The 19,555-nt window shown below is 43.4% G+C and overlaps 1 protein-coding gene across 4 annotated transcripts; it reads right to left on the reverse strand.

The window, feature by feature from the left end:
• Positions 1-584: 584 nt before the first annotated feature.
• Positions 585-11,268, reverse strand: RPS14 (ribosomal protein S14). 4 transcript variants are annotated; one of them, XM_068105071.2, is made up of 5 exons: positions 11,224-11,268; positions 10,344-10,502; positions 4,810-4,971; positions 881-957; positions 585-722 (listed from the first exon to the last, which is right to left on the reverse strand). In XM_068105071.2, exons 2-5 carry the CDS (start codon positions 10,490-10,492, stop codon positions 655-657), a joined length of 456 nt encoding a protein of 151 aa, XP_067961172.1. In that variant the 5' UTR covers positions 10,493-10,502; positions 11,224-11,268; the 3' UTR covers positions 585-654. The 4 variants fall into 4 exon arrangements, with proteins under 4 accessions (XP_067961172.1, XP_078643086.1, XP_078643087.1 ...); XM_078786960.1 differs by lacking the exon at positions 11,224-11,268 and adding an exon at positions 10,773-10,958; XM_078786961.1 differs by lacking the exon at positions 11,224-11,268 and adding an exon at positions 10,878-10,953.
• Positions 11,269-19,555: the final 8,287 nt, after the last annotated feature.

The following is a 19,555-nucleotide window of genomic DNA, read 5'->3' on the forward strand; positions in this document are numbered from 1 at the left end:
TTAAGGGGCTCCACACTTTCACACAGATCGGTTTTTCAATTCCACAAACTACAGTTAACAACACAATCACGTGGGTTTGCGGATGGAGCCTCAAACAATATTCTTCGGTCTGAATCATGTTTTTAAGGCCTTGTGAATGACTAACATTTATTTATTTATAAAGCACCATTTAAACCACTCGCACTTTAACTCAATTACAGGCGTTTGTGTTCATCTATCTATCTATAATTCCAGTAATCTCTGTGTGTATGTGTGTGTGTTTGTCTGTGACCGCTGTTTCTCGACAACCACGGGTCCGATATACTTGAAACTTGCCAGGTATATTGCTGGGGACCCGAGGATGTGCCTTTTCAAGGTTTGAAATTAATCGGACAAGTGGTTCCCAAGGTATGGTCACCGTACTCGCAAGCCGTTCGCTTTGGCTTTGCGAATGGACCAAACCATTTCATGTAAATAGAGGGGGGGGGGGGTTCTGTGGTCGTTACTGCCACGTGGTTTCAAAGTTTTTTTTTGTTGTTGTTTGCACGCATGTTTTTTTGCACCCACGTACGGGCACGCCCTAGTACAATAAACAATCACAAAAGGTCGATACTGGTCTTTTTTATTCTTCTATTTCCAAACAGGTGGTAAAAAGATAAATCATAGGATCGATCTTTACAGACGGCGACCACGGCGACCACCCTTCCTGCGGGTGCTGTCTGTTGGGATTGGAGTGACATCCTCTGGAAGAGGAAATAAAATAAGGTGAGTTTCACGTTCATGGATGCCGATCAAAATAATCTGTTTCAAAAATACACATCACTGGTTATTTTCCAAAAATAAATAATTAAATCTCTGACTCATCACTTGTACACCAATCACTTCGTGTTAATTTCCTTACCAATCCGGCCAATCTTCATCCCCGAGCGAGCCAGGGCACGGAGAGCAGACTGAGCACCCGGGCCAGGAGTCTTGGTGCTGAGGTGAAAATAAGTAATGAATGAAGAGGATGAGGTGTGGGGTGATTCGAGGTGCCACAATAAACATTAGAAGCAATTACAGATCGTCTCATTCACAATGTACACATTGAGGGATGTACTATCATGCCTGCCTCCTACCATCCAATACCCACACCCACCACCTCCCACTTTCAACTTTCCTTCCAATCCTTCTTCACTTTGTCTTCACATTCAATATCTTGGAGATTTCATGAAAACACCACAATATTTTTAATGCTTCTTATGTTTAAACTATATAATAGTGCAGAGCAAGACTACTCCAAACAAGAGTCCGTTTGAGAAGGCAAGCAGTTGGCATTTCCATTACAAACTCATTTTAAAAACTCCTGCTATCGGCACTGTACTCCTGAAATGAACCTTCACTCAGTATTCAATGTTCTGTGTAAAACCGAGTGAAGGTTCATACATGTTGATACTGAGCAAAGGTACATACACGTTTAAACTGACTGAAGGTACATACAGTGCCGATAGAAAGTCTAACCCCCATTCAAAAATGTCACCTTTTGTTTCCTTATAGCCTGGAATGAAATTGCATTAAATCAGACTTTTTCCACCTTTATTTACACATTGTAACCCAAAACTTCCAAGTGAAAAACAAATTCGACAAATTTCAGAAAATTAATGAAAAATACAAAACTAGAATATCTTCGTTGGATGAGTGTTCACCCCCTGAGTTAATACTTGGTGAAAGCACCTTTGACAGCAATTACAGCTGTGAGTCTGTTAGGATAGGTCTCTACTGACTTTGCACACCCAGATTGGGCAATATTTGCCCATTCTTCTGTACAAAACTGTTCAAGCTCAGTCAAGTTGTGTGGGGAACGACGATGGACAGCAATATTCAAGTAATGCCACAGATTTTCGAATGGATTTACGTCGGGGCTCTGACTGGGCCACTGAAGGACATTTATCTTTTTGTTGCTTAGCCACTCCATTGTAGCTTTGGTTGTGTGCTTCGGATGTCGTTGTCATGCTGAAAGGTGAACTTCCGTCCCAATTTCAGCTTTTTTGTAGAGGGCAGCAGGTTTTCCTATAAGGATTTTTCTGTGTTTTGCTCCATCCACTCTCCCTTCTACCCTGACAAGTGTCCCAGTCCCAGCTGATGATAAACATCCCCATAACATGATGCTGCCACCACCATGCTTCACAGTAGAGATGTTGTTCTTTGGGTGATGTACTGTATTGGATTTGTGCCAAATGTACCGTTTTGCATTTAGGCCAAAAAGTTCCATCTTGGTCTTACCAGACCAAAAAACTTTTTTGCCACATACCTTCAGAATCTCGTGTTTTTGCATACCTCAAATGGGACTCAAGGTGAGCCTTTTGGTCGGTTCCGAGAGAACTGGCTTCCTTCCTGCCACCTTACCATACAAGCCAGACTTGAGTGCTTGGGATATTGTTGTCACATGCACACAGTGACCAATCTTTGCCATAAAGGCCTGTAGCTCTTTCAAAGTTGCCATTGGCCTCTTGGTGGCCTCTCTGATCAGTGTCCTCCTTGCTGGGTCATCCAGATTGGAGGGACAGCCTCGATCTGGGCAGGTTTTGGTGGTACCATATGCCTTCCACGTCTTGATGATTGTGTTGACTGTGCTCCAAGAGCTATTCAAGGCCTTTGAAATATTTTTATACCCATCCAATGATCTGTGCCTTTCCATACCATTATCCCGGAGGTATTTTGAGAACTCCTTGATGCTCATGGTTGAGTGTAGGCTGTGAAATGCACTACCCAGGAGAGGAAACCTACAGGAACAGCTGATTTTATTCTGAAATAATCAGAATCACTATAATGTAATACAGCTGGAGGCCAATTAAATGGGTGTGTGATTTTGAAGTTGATTAGTTACACCTGAGCTAATTTACATTTGCAATTATAAGGGAGATGGACACTTATCCAACCAAGATATTCTAGTTTTGTATTTTTAATTAATTTCCTGAAATTTGTAGAATTTGTTCATTTGGAAGTTGTGGGTTACGATGTGTAAATAAAGGTGGAAAAAGTCCGATTTAATACAATTGAATTCCAGGCATTAAGGCAACGAAAGGGGGTGTTTGACTTTCTATCGGCACTGTGCATGTTTATACCGAGCAAAGGTACATACATGTTTATACGGAACTGGATACAATGTTCATAGTAACCAATATATACCTTCGCTCAATATACAATGTTCAGCATAAACATGTCTTCATTCCATTATTTCCACATTTACAGGATGCAAATCATCCTTTTACCACAGAGCCAAAATAAATTGCACAACATTCCCAAAATGATCTTATTTTGTCCACTGGGAATTAATGCGAAAGGTCCAGTTCATGCTAACAAGAATACTGGCGGTCGCAAATAACCCCGGCTCATGAAGAGAACCCAGATTCAAACCCCATATAATCATCATTAATGTAGCATCTTCTACAGTGTCGGTGCTGCTCAAGCAGTCTCCTGCCAAGGATCATGCCAGGTGTGGTTTGGCCACACCGAGTTGGGCTTGGCAGTTGCTCTCCCAGCAATCGGCGTTGGGACTTGCAATTTGTTCAGGTTGATGGCAATAACTTGACTACTCTTTGAGAAGGACACTGTGGGATATTTAACATCTACCAAGCACCAGTGCTGGTAGACCGGTCCTCCGGCTTAACAGCCACCCAAGGCACGGCATAACTCACCCTGCATAAGAAACACCACTGACAATTTATTGCTGAGATGAGATTCAAACCCAGATTAGACAGCTCAGAAGCAAATACGTCACAAGTATTCTCAATGTAATAGTGGTACGCAAGCAAAGACATTATATTCTCGGGTCAGACTCTCAATCAGTTCCAAATCCTAGCTACAGTGTGAGCCAGAGGCATAGTTTGATGGTTGATGATTGCTCGGTCTTCAGCTCATCACAGTTTGGCTTTGCAATATTGTAAAACTTTATCAAAAGACAATAGTGAATAAACTATGAATACTGTCAGACCCAACTATTCGCGGTTCTGCTATTCACGGGTGATAAAATGCGACCTGTTTTTCTATTCGTTGGAAAATGTCCCACAAATTCGCAGTTTTTTTTTTCCCCATATTCGCAGCCGTGTTTCGTGAATCCGCAGTTGTTTTTTTTCCTATTCACAACAGTGTTCCACAAATTCGCGGTTTTTCAGGGCACAATTCCCCCCCCCCCCTCCCTCTCCACGAGCTGTTAGCTTCACATACGGTATTTATAAAACCTTCGCTGATTTATCGTCGACATTCGCGGGATTTGCCTCGCCATTCGCGAACATATCCCCCCTTTTTCCATTGAAACAATGCCCTGCTATTCGCGGGTTTCGCTATTCGTGGATTTTCCAGGAACGTATCCCCCGCGAATAGTCTATATTATTCCACTGACTCCTAAAGTGTGGCATTGGTTCATGAAGAGCATACTCAGGTGTGCGTTACCCTTTTATTCAATATATTCAGTACCTCAGGATGTCCAAAAATGCCCTGGATGCCTCGAGGAACGCGTTATGGAGGCAATTTGTTATTTTTCATTGGTTCTGTTAATCCTATTGCATGAACCCCATGCTCACGAAGGAGGGAACCCAGGTTCAAATCCCATATGTCATACATTTGTCCATTGTCTACTGAAGTTCTAATTCGGGTGAACGTATATTGACGTCTCCCAATATCTGTCTTTGCATGCAATGTGTGTACAAGTTCCTCCATTAGCTTTTGATAAATATAAAAGTAATATTTGTGGCACAAGCTAGACAAAAATAAAGAGCAAGAAGTTCAACAAACAAGTGTTCAGCAAGTAGTTCTGCAAGGAGGATGAAAAAGGGATCAAAGAAAGCCCACCGGTTTCCTCCTGTGGCACGCAAGCGGACATGCAGGGCAGTGATGCCAAGTTCCTTGCAGCGTGCGGCAACATCCTGTGCAGCGAGCATGGCAGCATATGGGGATGACTCGTCTCTGTCAGCTTTCACCTTCATCCCGCCCGTGACACGGCATATGGTTTCTCTGCAATAAAGGTAAGGGCACCACAAGGAATTGCTGTCAGCAATCTACGATTCCAACGAGGCACATCAGCTCGTCGGCAAATGGGGGAAGGAGGCAGAGAGGGGGCGGTTGAGGTATTGTATTACGTTCACATAACAATCGCTGCATTCATTTAGTAAAATAATTATATCGTTTAAAAGATTGCAATGGGCTGGCAGATTAGGGTATTGTCTACACATAGACGCACTCATCTTGGAGCGGTACAGCCTGTATTGAAATCTTGACGAGGGTTATGAACTGCACAGGCAGGGCGATTCATCAATGTGTGTGCCGTCGCTCAGATGCATGTTACACTGGCATCCCATCTGCCAGCATTCATTGGTGAACATTAAAGATCCCACAATGTCATTCATGAATTCGTGGTTTTTGCGAAAACAAATTTGTGAAATTTGCTACCCACGTAATTGCAAGGTGAGCTATCGCCGGCACCCGAGCCAAATTCCAAATTCCTGCTCTTAACTTACAGGAGGCACTGCATCAGCGACATCATGAAGTTTCAACTCTCCTTGGCGACATCATAAAGCAAAAGGCCAGGTTTATGAGGACAATCCTTGTCACAATCGCTTCCAGCAGCAAGATATGCTGCCAGGGACTCCTGGAGCTGTCGCACAATTCAGGCCGCAAGTGTAGTCAAGTGCCTCGACTCACCAGATTAGCAAATTAGCAGATTCCAAACCTGATGGGTCATCCTGGTTTATACTTCTACTAATGGGAAATGTGTGGTTTGGTTGTACCTTGAACTAGGTAGGTCACAGCTAATTGATAAAACGTCAAAGAAAAGACCAGGGATAACTGCCAAAAGGTAGAGCTCCGAGTCGAATATACATATCAAAATTAGAATGGCAATCGGAAAGTGCATCCTGCATGCCATCGCAAGGCTGAACAGTTTATGTTTTGTATCCCTTTGATAGGTGATGGCAAGTGGTAAAGCATGTGGTGAGGTGGAAAGAACTGGGAAGTGGCCCTGTGCTGTGTGCAGGAAGGGTGTCGGAGTGAACTCCATTCAATGTACAATGTACGCTGAGTGGGTTCATCAAAAATGTAGTGGTCTGAGAGGGTCATTAACCAGTGTGGCAGCTACATTCAAATGTAAGGTGTGCACAGAGGGAGCTGCAGATGGAGGAAATGTTGAGTTGAATCTTGGAGACGGCATGAAGCTGGAAGGTGTGAAAACATTTTGTTACCTCGGAGACATGCTGAATGGAGAAGGTGGATCAGACTCGGCAACGGTTGCTAGAGTGAGATGTGCATGGAAGAAGTTTCTGGAACTGAGTGGCGTGCTGACGAGGAGGGGAGTGTCGTTGAAGCTGAAGGGAAAGGTGTATGCTGCATGTGTGAGAAGTGTTATGATTTATGGGAGCGAGACATGGGTAATGAACGAAGAGCAGCAACGAAGGCTGGAAAGGGTGGAAATGTGAATGGTTCGGTGGATGTGTGGAGTATCGTTGAGAGAAAAAAAACAAACCACCTTTAGAGGCCATTTTTCCCCGCAAGCGGGGGTTGGCCTTTTTTGGGAACCGTGGTTGTTGTTTTTTGGTCCCCTTTTTGAAGCAATGTTTTACGGCCGGATGCCCTTCCTGACGCCAACCCTTTTTGCCGCCTTTAACGACACACAGGGAATTACCAGTGAACTGGTACTCAATTAGCCAACCTCAGAAGGATGACAGGCTGAGTCAACCCCCCTGGCGTTAATTCAGCGATCGACCGAGATTCGAACCCAGGATCCTAGGATCCTAAGCTGGCACCCTAGCCGTTAGCCCAACACCAGGGCTGTTGAGATCGTTGAGAGGAAGACAAATGATGAATTGCGAAAGATGATGGGAATAGAGCCTGTGATTGATGCTGTGAAGAGGAACAGGTTGAGATGGTTTGGTCATGTGTTGAGGAAGGATGAAAGTGACTGGTTGAGAAGAGTGATGGAAATGAATGTAGAAGGAAGTAGAGGACGGGGAAGACCGAGAAAGACTTGGCTGAAGATGGTGGAAGAAGAAATGCGGGCAAGGGGGTTAACAAGGAGAGATGCACAAAATATGGCAAAATGGAGAAGATTGTCATGGGGACCGCAAGGCTGCAAGGCTAACAACTCCCACTCTTGCAGGGAAAATGGCCTTAAAATGCCTGTTGTTGTTTGTTGTTGTATCTCTTTGATAGGCCGGATCTGCCTCCAGACCTCAACCAAAATCGAATCAGCTTGTTCTTGTCACCTACCCAACTCATCCCCCAAGTTTAATCCGAATCCGTCCATAACTTTGAGATATCCTGCTCACAGACAAGCAAAGAAACAGGGGTGAATACATAACCTCCGTCTACCTTCGGTGGCAACGGCAATCAAGGCATTCCCAGTCTACAATAGATTATAATTGCAAGGCTCAAATACATGGAGGTCGGCGGGTAAAATCACCCTCTAAAGATCCAAAATAGCCCTTGAAAAAAAATCAGCCGGGGATGAAAAAATTAAATAATGAGAGAAAGGTTGTCCCCGTAAATATCAGCATGCGCTATGGCAACTTCAAGAGCATCCAAACAGGTTTACTAAGTCTGTGGTCTATTTTCCGTTCCCTGCATCACGAACGATCACTAGCGAGCTGCTCGTGGGTGCGGCCATCTTGTTTATTTACCACACTCAGCATAAACAATAAAGAGTCGCGCAAGCACATTTGCACTTGCTTTGCAGCTTCTCTGGTGAATAAGGCTGTCCTGCTATGATCTCTCGCAGCACAGTCCTGGAGCGCAGTGGTCTGGTTGGGGGCTACAATACAGTGTCTCGCATTTTACATTAAAGTATGGCGCATTCTGGATTCGCCATCACGAGAGCGCTTTCTGATTCGATCAACACCTGCGTAATCCACGGGCACTACAGAAACTTCAAAAGCGCCTTCAAGCTCAACCTCTGAAAAAAAGACAGGTACATCAACCTTCTCTATCTTGAAGAAAAAGAAGCCCATTTCCAAAGAAAGCGCTGTAAATGCGTGGATGCTGGATTGGGATGCAACAAACCAGTGACAGGAGGTAGCATATACACGGCAAGGCCTGCAGTGGCGCAACGTGCACGTCGGGTATTGAAACTACAAAGTTAATAGTCATCAAAGCCATTGAAAGTTTAAAATGTCATTGCTATCCATTTGTAAAACTGCAAAAAGTCAATAAAAATGATAAAACCCTAAAAACAAAAAACAAATACAGAACTTAATGTTACTGTATCACCTAACAGAGTTAGTGAATGTGGAAAACGTAACAGTTAGTGAATGTGGAAAAGGAGCTCCAAAAACAGAAAATGGCCCTTAATTTTAAAAATCATTTATTGATTATGGAATAAATCCCTTATCGCGAGATTTTTTTCAATGTTTCATGTTTTCATATTTCAAGATTATGTTTTCACCCACCTGTCTATATATTTGTCTACGAGCACTACATCTCAAACAATTGTGGATGGATTCGGACTAAATCTGGTGGACAGGTTTGGTGTGTGACAAAGACGAATCGATTAGATTTTTGGTGAAGATCCCAACACGCGATTTTTCATAATTGAGAGGATAGGGCCAAAAACGACATATAAAAAATTTAAAAAACACCTTTAGAGGCCATTTTTCCCCGCAAAGTGGGGGTTGGCCTTTTTCGGGCACCGTGGTTGTTGTTGTTTTTGTTGGTCCCCTTTTTGAAGCAATGTTTTACGGCCGGATGCCCTTCCTGCCGCCAACCCTTTTTGCCGCCTTTTACGACAAACAGGGAATTACCAGTGAGCTGGTACTCAATTTGCCGACCTCGGAAGGATGACAGGTTGAGTCAACCCCCCTGGCGTTAATTCAGCGATCGACCTGGATTTGAACCCAGGATCCTAAGCTGGCACCCAAGCTGCTAGCCCAACACCAGGCTCCAAAAACGACATACAGCATGATATTTCACAAGGTTGTGGACGGGTTATCACAGAACTAGGTGGATCAGTTGGTTAGACGACAAGAACAAGTCAATTCAATTTTGGTGAAGATCCAGATCCAGATCTGGCCGATCAGTTTTGATACAAAGCGTAAGGCCAAGTAAAAAAAAAAAAAGTTTCTCGTCCCCGCCTGCTTCCTTTTTGGTCGCCGCCTACTTTTATTTACTATTTAATACTATTTTTTTTTAAATATATACTTGTTTTTTTTTTACATCGTTTTGCGAAGAAACTCGGTCTAAAACTTGCCGTTTCCCGGCGTTTGCTGATCGTATCTTGTGCATTGATGATCTGAACCATTATGGATCTCGCCCTCTAACGGAACTTCCTGGTTAATACATGCTAGGCTTAACGCAGACACTTTGTGCTAAAGACGCAGCGGTTGTGCATTGGGCAAGTGCAATTTACGTGTAAAAATCTTGCATTTCATACTTTTAATGGTACAAATTTGAGTAGGGAATATGACGATATTCGTGTGTAAGGATCAGCCTTCCAATGAAACTACAGTAGTTGTTTTTTAGGATTTCATCAATCTTTTGGTCTGTTCTCTGAGTAGTCCCCAATATGAACAATTCTTGTACTATTAGTGTATTATTGTGTATTTATAGTAAACAAGGACACATACCAAATTTAAACATTGTCATCGTTTCTTTTTTGTTTTATTCAAATATAGTTTGTCCGGTGTAACACATGACGTGTTCCATTGATCGATTCTATTCATATGCCATTTCAGTTAAAACATATATTTATTTGCTAATTTGGAAATGAAATTGCAGGCCTTTCGGTAACAATCAACACTGGCATGTTTCACATTACATTGGACAAACTATAGAGTCTTTAAGTCGGCCACAGTGGTCATTAAATTCATGGCAGCCATCTTGGAAAAAAATAGCAAAAAAAATGAAAATAGTAAATAGTAAGGGCCTCCCTCCCCCTTTTTTCAAAAAGGTCCGGACGAGAAACATTTTTTTTTTTTTTTTAACTTGGCCTAAGTTGTTTAGCCTGGTGGAGATATGCGCTCTGCCAAGTGCCATTCTCGTTTTGAGCCTTGTTATATGGAGCGCGTGTACTTCCACGAGGTTAGTGTGTGTGTTGTGGCTTGTCCAGGGCAAAGGGGAGGGGACAGTTTAAGATGGACATTTCAAGGAAACCACCACCATCAGAGCAGTGAATACTTGTTGGAGAATAGATTTGAACGCTTCATTGCAAAATTATAATGTCAATGAGAATACTCAAACTACCTTTTTTATCCCGATATAGTAGTTTGCAAGAGCACAACCTCCCACTCGTCTGGCCCTCGCCAGTCATGTACCCCGAAGCCTGCCTGACACGTCCTGTGTACGCCTCTTTACCTTTACCTCATTTTTCTTTCTTTCTTTCTTTTTTTTAAACACGCACTCACTTTCCAGAAAGGTCTGTAACGTGCACGAAGGTATCATTGAAGGAGGCGAAAATGTGAGCCACACCGAAGACGTTTTCACCCTCAGCCACCTGTGGACCAAGACTGATCATCTGCTCTTCTTTCTTCTCTTTTCCTTTGCGTGGAGCCATTTTGCCAGTTCTGCAGCAAAGGCACCGGATTTGTGCATAATAAATCAATTACATGGTGAAGTGCTCTCTATATTCAAGACAAATACCAAGTTCTATGTAGTGCTGCTCACTAATAGGAACAAAACCTCAAAACAACAATTGCACTTTACATGTACGAGAGAAATAAAAGATACGCCTCACCAAATTGGTCCACGATGGACCATGTACATGTACTTTTTGACACATGGCCTACCCACATTTGGTTATATTTTCTCCTTTATTCAAACCCCTCGATACATACCGAAACCCTCTCCCAGCTGCGTCTCCACTGTCCTGTTGCACACTTGTACTTACACAACGAGGGACCAACACACCACTGCAGGTATTGGTAACGGAGGGTTCTCACCTACAGTACCAAGGCCTAATAATATCCCCAGACTCGAAGCTGTGATCGTTCCGACGAAAGACCAAGCCTGCAACTGCAAGCCGTGGCTTACGAGTGCATTACCTGGCTTACGTGGCTTACGAGACGTGGCTTACGAGACTCGCGTGTTCGGCGCACTCTCTTTACCTCAAGGTTCGATATTAACAATAAGCTCTTTCGTACGCTCACAAAAACGACTGCGACGGACACAAAAATTTATTCCACAAGATAAACCTGAGGAACAGAGCAATAAAATACGACTCGCGCCGAGGATGACGACGGATGATCCAAGTGCGAACACCAAAAAGTAACACAAGACGCCATTTACCTTCTCTCGGCAACGAAAGGAAGTTTTCCCCAAAATATCGCGAGAGGTGTGCTGAGACCGCGCAAAACAGTAAAGTCTCGCGATATGCATGAAAAAGTCTCGCGATATGCATGAAAAAGTCTCGCGATATGCATGAAAAAGTCTCGCGATATGCATGAAAAAGTCTCGCGATATGCATGAAAAAGTCTCGCGATATGGGATTTATTCCTTTTGTTTAATTTGATTGTTGTTAAAATAAGACGAGAAAATGAGCACATTGGTACGGTATAACTAATTTAAAATGACGAACGATATTTTGTGGAAAAGCCCGGTTGTGGGGAATGTATATTCATTTTAATACGCCATCTTTATTTTCAAGTACACGTTGTTTAATGCCTGTTTGAAGAAAAAATATATTTCTGCTGGGCCATATTCACTTTTTTGCGGGACAAATTGATTTATATCCTAACTGCATTCGCTGTCAGAGCAGACAACTGAGGTCAATGCGCCGCCATCTTGAGACCCCCAACAGAAGTCACCGCTCGCATTCTTCGTATCCAATTACGGGGGTGAAAGCAATCTCGGTGGCGTAATGGTGAGAACATCCGCTCTGAATCTGAGAGGTCGACGGTTCGAACCCAGAGCCGGTCTTTTTTAAATCAAATTTTTTTTTTTTTTTAAAGGTAAAACGCACATCTGTGCACAATCAAGAAAACCAGAAACAAAGAGTCAAAACTCAAAACAATAATCCAAACAAAGAAAAAAAACCCGACACCAAAAAAACAAAAAAAACATTAACAATCAATAAGCAACCAATGACAAAGAAAAGCCAACAATAACAGTAATAAAACGAATGACAATGATAAGAATACAAGAAAACATCTGAAAATGCAAAGCCCGCCCGCATCCATGTTGTATTCAGATTTCAGGACTCTTCCTCTGCCTCTTCTTCTTCTGCTTCTGCCTCTTCTTCCACTTCTTCTTCTTCTTCTTCAGTATATCAAATGTACAGAAAAAAGATGAAATTAAATGAAAATTGACGATTTTATGCAACCTTAACCTTTTGATCAAAAAATAATTCTACCTTTCGATTGGTGAACCAATTCAGTGACCCAATATGCTAATTTTAAAATTTTCAGGCCAATTGGATGAAAATTGACGATTTTATGTGACGCTCACCTTTGACCGAGTTATTAATTTGTCTTCTCCATATTCTCATAATTAAGCTTTGTTGAAAATTTGATGACAAGGCTCAGTTAGTAAATTGAAATTTCAGGGCAATTGGATGAAAATTGACGATTTTAGGTGATGCTGACCTTTGACCTTTTGACAAATTTATTAATTTGCCTTCTCTATGTTCTCATAATAAAGCTTTGTTTAAAATTTGATGACAAAAGCTCAAATTGTATAAAAGTTATGGCGCACACGCACGTTAATAAATCAAACTAGATTTTCCAAAGCAAAGGGAAACAGGTATTGAACTTAAAAACAACAAAACACAAAAAACCACCACCACCACCCTCGTGAGAAAGGATGTCGACCTCTAACTAAATAAAGGGAAAAACTTAACCAACGAAGGGTAAGGCCTGAAAAGCAAGTTTTTCCTTTTATTCAAGGGATCACCATCATTTAAGGTAATTTTTATCGAAACAAGAGAGACCCCAGACAAAATGTCAGTCCTTTTTTCCTTAAAGTACCGGAAATACACAACTGGCTGCGATTAATACAATAAACATATATGCAACTCACCAAAAAGATACAAGCACAGGACACATTGAGGAGCCAATTCTCCAAACCAAAGGGAGGATAAATCAAACCAAAGCAAAATCAAGATAAAGGATCAAATAAAAGGGCTTTGGGCCTCACAGATCCATTGGCCTTTAGTGGCTTTCCCAGGGGTTCGTGGGGCCTTTCCTCTCGCTTCGTGGGGGCCAAAAGCCAAAACCTTGATCCCAGGGGAGGCTTTCCATTTTCTTTGCTCCTCATCCTATACTTTTTGGCAATTGGCCATTCTTTGATGTCATCGTATCCAAACGAGGAGCACACATTTTCCACTTCCAGCATTGAAGTTCCTTGCACAAGAGACAGTTCTTCTACCTTTCCACGGGGTCAACAACCAGGTTCTGCACTCCCACATCAGTGGGCCCGACACCCAACGTGACCCCATACAAGTCGTATTGGGTGCCAGGAGGCAAGGGAGCTGCCTCCTCCTCCCTCTTTTTCCCACCTTCCCATCTTTCTCCTTCCTCTCATCTTGCTGTGGGGTCAGGGCATCAAAAAGAGACATCACTGGTCCCACTGGACCCTCGTTGTTGCTCACAGAGAGACATATCTTGCTCGTGTGTACGGCCTCACTCTTTCTGGAGTTGACCTTGTAAAATAAGGCCAAACTCAAAGCACTTGCAGTGACCCGCCAGCCTGCACATGGCAACACACCGACACATTGTCCATGTCCAAGCTCACCTTTAGGTGCTCCCCATGGGTTCTGGGTACACAGAACAAAGATAAGGATGGGTCGCCTCAGTGCAAACGGTTCTATGGAAAGGACAAAAAAAGACAGGTGACAACGGGCAGCCCTGCGTAACCCCGGAAGCAACTGGGAAAGCTCCTGGGCAAAACATGTCCATTGACCACAACATGGACTTCAACTTCTCCATACATAAGGCCAACCCAATGCAACAAATTTGGCCCAAAGCAGTATGATCCAAAGCGTCCATCTTTTACCTGGGAGACACCCAGTCAAAAGCTTTCTCCTACCAAACCGATGACGCTCGTTGGGAGGCCTCTCCTCCGCAAACTGGATCGCCTCTCGTAGCAGGCCCAGGATGTCTGACACTTTGCGACCCAGAACAGCACAAATCTGATCCAGGTGCAAAAATATCCTCCGTGACACCATGCGCACACCTCGCCGGTGCCTGAAACTCAACCCCTACCTTTATATAAGGGATGCTCTCTGGATGCAGCTCTAACATGGGACTGAAAATACGTTTCTCGTCTTCTACTGGATGAAATCGGCTGCAGATTGCAGTAGTAAATGCTTTGTACATCGAGGTAATATGTTCCAAATTTCAGCAACGTCTGTTTATGCATTCTTGAGTTTTATTTAGAAAACCCCCGAAAAATTACCTCGCAATTTGATTCGCAAAATCGCTCCCATTTAATTAAATCGCAAAAAATTAAAGCCATTCCTCCCTCCAGGTCTTTAAAACAGCTGTTCACCACCATCTCTTGTCTTGCCCCATCCAAAACCTTGATCTTTTCTAACCCCGTTAATTCACCCTAGATACACTTTTTTGAAATTCCGACTTCTTTCCTGGAAGTACTAGCAGTGTCCATGTGTTTTTTTTTTACCTCTCCCACCCTTCCTCCCCCCCCCCCCACCCCTTCCGTACCTCCTCCCCCCAAGCCCTCACCCTCCCAAAAATCTCCCGATGTCCCTGCTCTCAAATGTTCTACTTGTGTGCTTCCCTCTCTCTCTCCCCATCTTGTCTCCCGCTCCCTTTATCTTATGTTTGTGTCAGTTTGTCTTTTTGTGATTCATGTTAGCTCTTACACGAGCCTCGATCTTGTATACAAAAAAAAAGGAAATAAAAGTAATCCGGCGCCAGTTGGACAATACTTTCGGTTCGCCCTTTTTGTGCACGAGGGTCACCACACCATGGCACGTACAATTTGGAAGCCTGGGAGTGGTTGCCAAATCCCACATTACCTGCTGATGATAATCTCCAAGGAAATGCCAAACACTGTGATAAAATTACGGGGGAGGGGGGGGGGGGGGAGAAAAGCTATCCCCCAGTCACCTGGACTTTTATTCAAGGTGACACCCAAAACGCAGGGGCAGAAGAGAGTTCTCCCAGGCTCACTGGTTTCTTCAAATTCTTCTGCTGTTCGGGACTCAATAGATTACCCGGGTGCTCGAGGAAACTGGCCAACTGAGAATGATCAACCAGAAGCTTTCCAAAGAGCCTGGTGTAATAATCCTCCACAGCTTCAATAATCTGGCCAAAGTCACAAACCAGGCCTCCTCCCTCCACCTTAATCGGAGGCAAATTCTCTCTGCCTGCTCATCGTTAGAAACAAAAATAATCTGGTGCACTTTTCAATGCTCTCCAATACCCGTTCCAAAATATGACAGTCCTCGCCTTGGCGTGAAGGAGGCCAAATATCCTCCCCTTAACCCGGCGGATTTTTTTTTATGGATGTGTCATTCCCTTCAAAGAGTTTCTTCAGCAAGTGTTGGAAATTCAGTCGTGTCAGTCTTTTGGGACTGCCACTGGTAACATATAACCCAGTGCGAGCTGTCGCATGGTCGGGATGTCGGTGACTAAACTGACACCCTCACCGGCTTTGCTGGTGAGGAGGGTGACTGACACCCTGCTGGGACCAAAAACAACACCTGGCAAAGGGCGGATGAGTTCCTGTCGGGAGCCAATGGCCATTCAGTAAGATGGCGTCTCCTAAAAAACATCCTTCCGGTTTGGACCAGTTCAAGTCATACTAAAAGACTTGAAAAGTGGTACATGTCGCTTCCTTGTTTCAAGAGGATAGAGCACGAACAATCCCCATCGGTTGGCATCCATGGGGAGGAAGAAATGCCCCCCTGAGTAGGGTGAGAAAAGCGGCGCCATTGTTATGACGTCGCTGGTATCCAGAGCATTCCGGGAAGTGACGTCACTTCCCCCAAGCCCAGTGGCTTTGTTAAGTGCTTGTCTCGCCAGTGTGTGTGTCAGCTCTATCACGAACCTTAGCCCAAGTATCAAATGAGGCACAAAGTACCCCTCCCCTCGTTTCTCTGTGTGCAGTTTTAACATAGGGACTGAAAATTCGTTTCTCGGTTTCTACTGGACGGAATTGGCTGCAAATTTCAGGAGTAAACACTTTGTACGTTGAGGTAATATGTTCCAAATTTCACCAACGTCCGTTTCCGCATTATTGAGTTTTATTTAGAAACCCTCAAATTAACGTTGGCGTCTGTCTGTACAAAATGTGTTGGCGCTACTATCTCAAAGGCTATACATTGAAACTAGCTGACACTTGGAATATACATCGGCCAATAGTTCTAATTAATGGCTTTCAAAACAAATTCAAAATCTACGCTCATTAGGGGGGTTTACGGGGGACGGGAGAGGGGTGGATTTGACCCCGAAAATATGTCGGTGAGGTAAAGGAATATCTAGAGCCAGATAGATCTGTGTAGGTAGATATTCGACTGTCGCAATAGGGAATCTACCTGTAATAAGTTCTGTGTTTTTAGGCGGTTTGTTGGGATAAGAGTATACCTGTGAACATACCAGGATGTTCGAGTGTTAAATAGTGTAGGGAATAAGATAACACCCCTTGTGTGTCAGACCTGGTAACCATTCCTTTGTCCCTTATGGCAACGTACACCTATAGACACTTAGATAGGCCCCTTAGTGCACACAGTAATTAAATTCCCTTCATATGTATTTGCTCCCTTCTCAGAAACTACACACACGATGTTCATGAGACTTGGCTACAAGCTTCACATCCGATGCCCAACGAAGATGTATTGACCGCATCAAAAAATGCACTCATTGTGGGGGTTTTGCACCGCCCCCCCCTCCCTCCCTCCCAAAAATAGGTATTTGCTCTCTTCTCCTAAACCACACATGATTTCGATGAAACTTGCCCACAACCTTCACCACCAGTGATGTAGCAATGTTTATTCACGGCATAAAAAAAAATCAAGGTCGAAGGTAGTCTGTGGGGGGGTTTGACCCCACCCAAAATAGGTATTTGCTCTCTTCTCCAAAACTACACACCCAATTTTGATGAAATTGGCTAGAAGTTTCATATCTGATGCCTAACGAAGTTGTATTGACCGCATCGAAATCTGAGCACATTAAAGAGGGTTAAGGGGAAAAGAGGGGGTGACCACCTAACATAGGTATTTGCTCTCTTCTCTGAAACTACACACACAATTTCAATGAAACTTTTTCACAATCTTTGTCGCCCGTGATTTACCAAAGTTTGTTCATGGCATAAAAAATATCAGGGTCTGAGGGAGTCTGCGGGGGGGTTTGAACGACTGTTGCTCCTGATCCAGGTGAGTCTGCGGACCCACAATCCTATTTTTGTTTGGCTCATAGGGGCGATTCCCAAAAAGTTGATCGAAAAATTTCGACTCCAGTAGTAATTCTTGGAAAAATGCCAGGGGCATATAAAAGACCCCTTTATGTGGCATGTACCATGTGGTAAACTAGAAAAGAAGGGACATTCTCGGGGCAAATGCCAGGAGCATAGTAACGGTGCTTTTATATGGTATGTGCCATGTAGTGGGGTTCCCGGACGCTCAGTCATTTCAAATTGATGCAAAAGTTTCGTTTTCAGTACCAATTTGAAGGTAAGGGCCTTTAGAACAATTTTGGTTCGAGTGTCAAGCACTCAGATCAAAAATGGGGCTTCTGGGGACGTGGGGGGTTCCCGATCCCCCACCGGCCTATGCGAAATATGGAAACTGTTATAACTTTTGATTGGATGATCCGATCTGAACATCTGAGGTATGTATGGATTCAGGATCATGAGTAGCAACTCGTATTTCAAGCATATTGCCCACAGAAGCAATAATTTCGCCGGCATCGGCGCATATCCACAAAAAACAAGACCAAGGGTCATAGGCCGGTAAGCTGAAACATGTTTTAAAAAAAACAAAAAAAATGACAATTATACTCGGACCCAATGCATTTTTATTTATCTTTTAACTGTGCTACAATATTGTGGTGAGTAACTGCTTAGACAATTGCTTGAATAACTCCTTGAACAATAGTTTTAATAAGAAAGTGGCTAACAAATCGACCATGTCAGTATTGGAAATTGTTCTGGTCCAGCTACTTCTCACATGTGCACAGACGTGTGCACTTCAACTTTGCCCTCATGCACTTGCACAGAGCGCAGGTACTTGTGCAAGTGCACTTCACATCCAGGTGGAATACATCCTTGGCGAGGGGCAGCGAGGTCCAAATGGGAAGCAGCTTGCCATCCTCTTCCTTGCACCCATGATTAGTGGGGTTGTTGACAAGCATCATGGACCTTTGGGCTGTTGTCCAGATGCTCGCTTGGAAGACACTCCTTTTGAGATGTTGATCCCAAGCATCACTCATTGGGGGAATTCTCTCCAAGTCCCTAATCTTCTGTGAGAACACCCTCATTCAGACGAGGTCGTCATTGTCCTCGTTTGACTCATTGGAGTACAGGCCACAGACAAAGTTCGTTGCCACTTCTTTCAGCCTGGGCGATGTTTGGAATGGAATGTCGACGATAGTTGCAAATTCCTCCATGAGGAGAAAAAATTCCACAAAATGTTTTTTATACGAGTGCTTGACACTCAAACCAAAATTGTTCTCTAGGCCCTTACCTTCAAATTGGTACTGAAAACGAAATTTTTGCATCAATTTGAAATGAAAAAAAAAAAAAAAATTACCCATGTACAGCCCCCCACTAATGTGGAAAACTCTAGAAAAGAAGGGACATTCCAAACAACAACAACAACAACAACAACAACAACATGCATTTTAAGGCCATTTTCCCTGCTGGAGCGGGGGTTAGCCTTGCGGTCCCCATGACAATCTTCTCCATTTTGCCCTATTTTCTGCATCTCTCCTTGTTAACCCCCTTGCCCGCATTTGTTCTTCCATCATCTTTGGCCAAGTCTTTCTCGGTCTTCCCCGTCCTCTACTTCCTTCTACATTCATTTCCATCACTCTTCTCAACCAGTCACTTTCATCCTTCCTCAACACATGACCAAACCATCTCAACCTGTTCCTCTTCACAACATCAATCACAGGCTCTATTCCCATCATCTTTCGCAATTCATCATTTGTCTTCCTCTCTCTCAACGATACTCCGCACATCCACCAAACCATTCGCATTTCCACCCTTTCCAACCTTCGTTGCTGCTCTACGTTCATTATCCATGTCTCGCTCCCATAAATCATAACACTTCTCACACATGCAGCATACACCTTTCCCTTCAGCTTCAATGACACTCCCCTCATCAGCACGCCACTCGGTTCCCGAAACTTCTTCCATGCACATCTCACTCTAGCAACCATTGCCGAATCTGATAAGGGACATTCCATAGCTTGTAGAAAATGCCAAACAATAGAAAAGAAGGGACATTCAAAAAAAAATAGTGTGCATGCTGGTCTACCCTTGTTCTTAGGAGGAATGAAGTAATGCTCGAGAAAAGTTAATATATAGGGGCACCAATTTGATTCATACAGTTAAAAAAAAAAAAAAAAAAAAAATTACCTGAAGGATTTTAACCTATATTTGTAGGGCGACATCACAACAGCCATAGATAGGAGATTTATTAATACAGTACTTACAATTT

This window comes from Myxine glutinosa, chromosome 11, assembly GCF_964187855.1.
Source record: "Myxine glutinosa chromosome 11, kmMyxGlut1.1, whole genome shotgun sequence".
Classification (NCBI taxonomy): Eukaryota; Metazoa; Chordata; class Myxini; order Myxiniformes; family Myxinidae; genus Myxine; species Myxine glutinosa.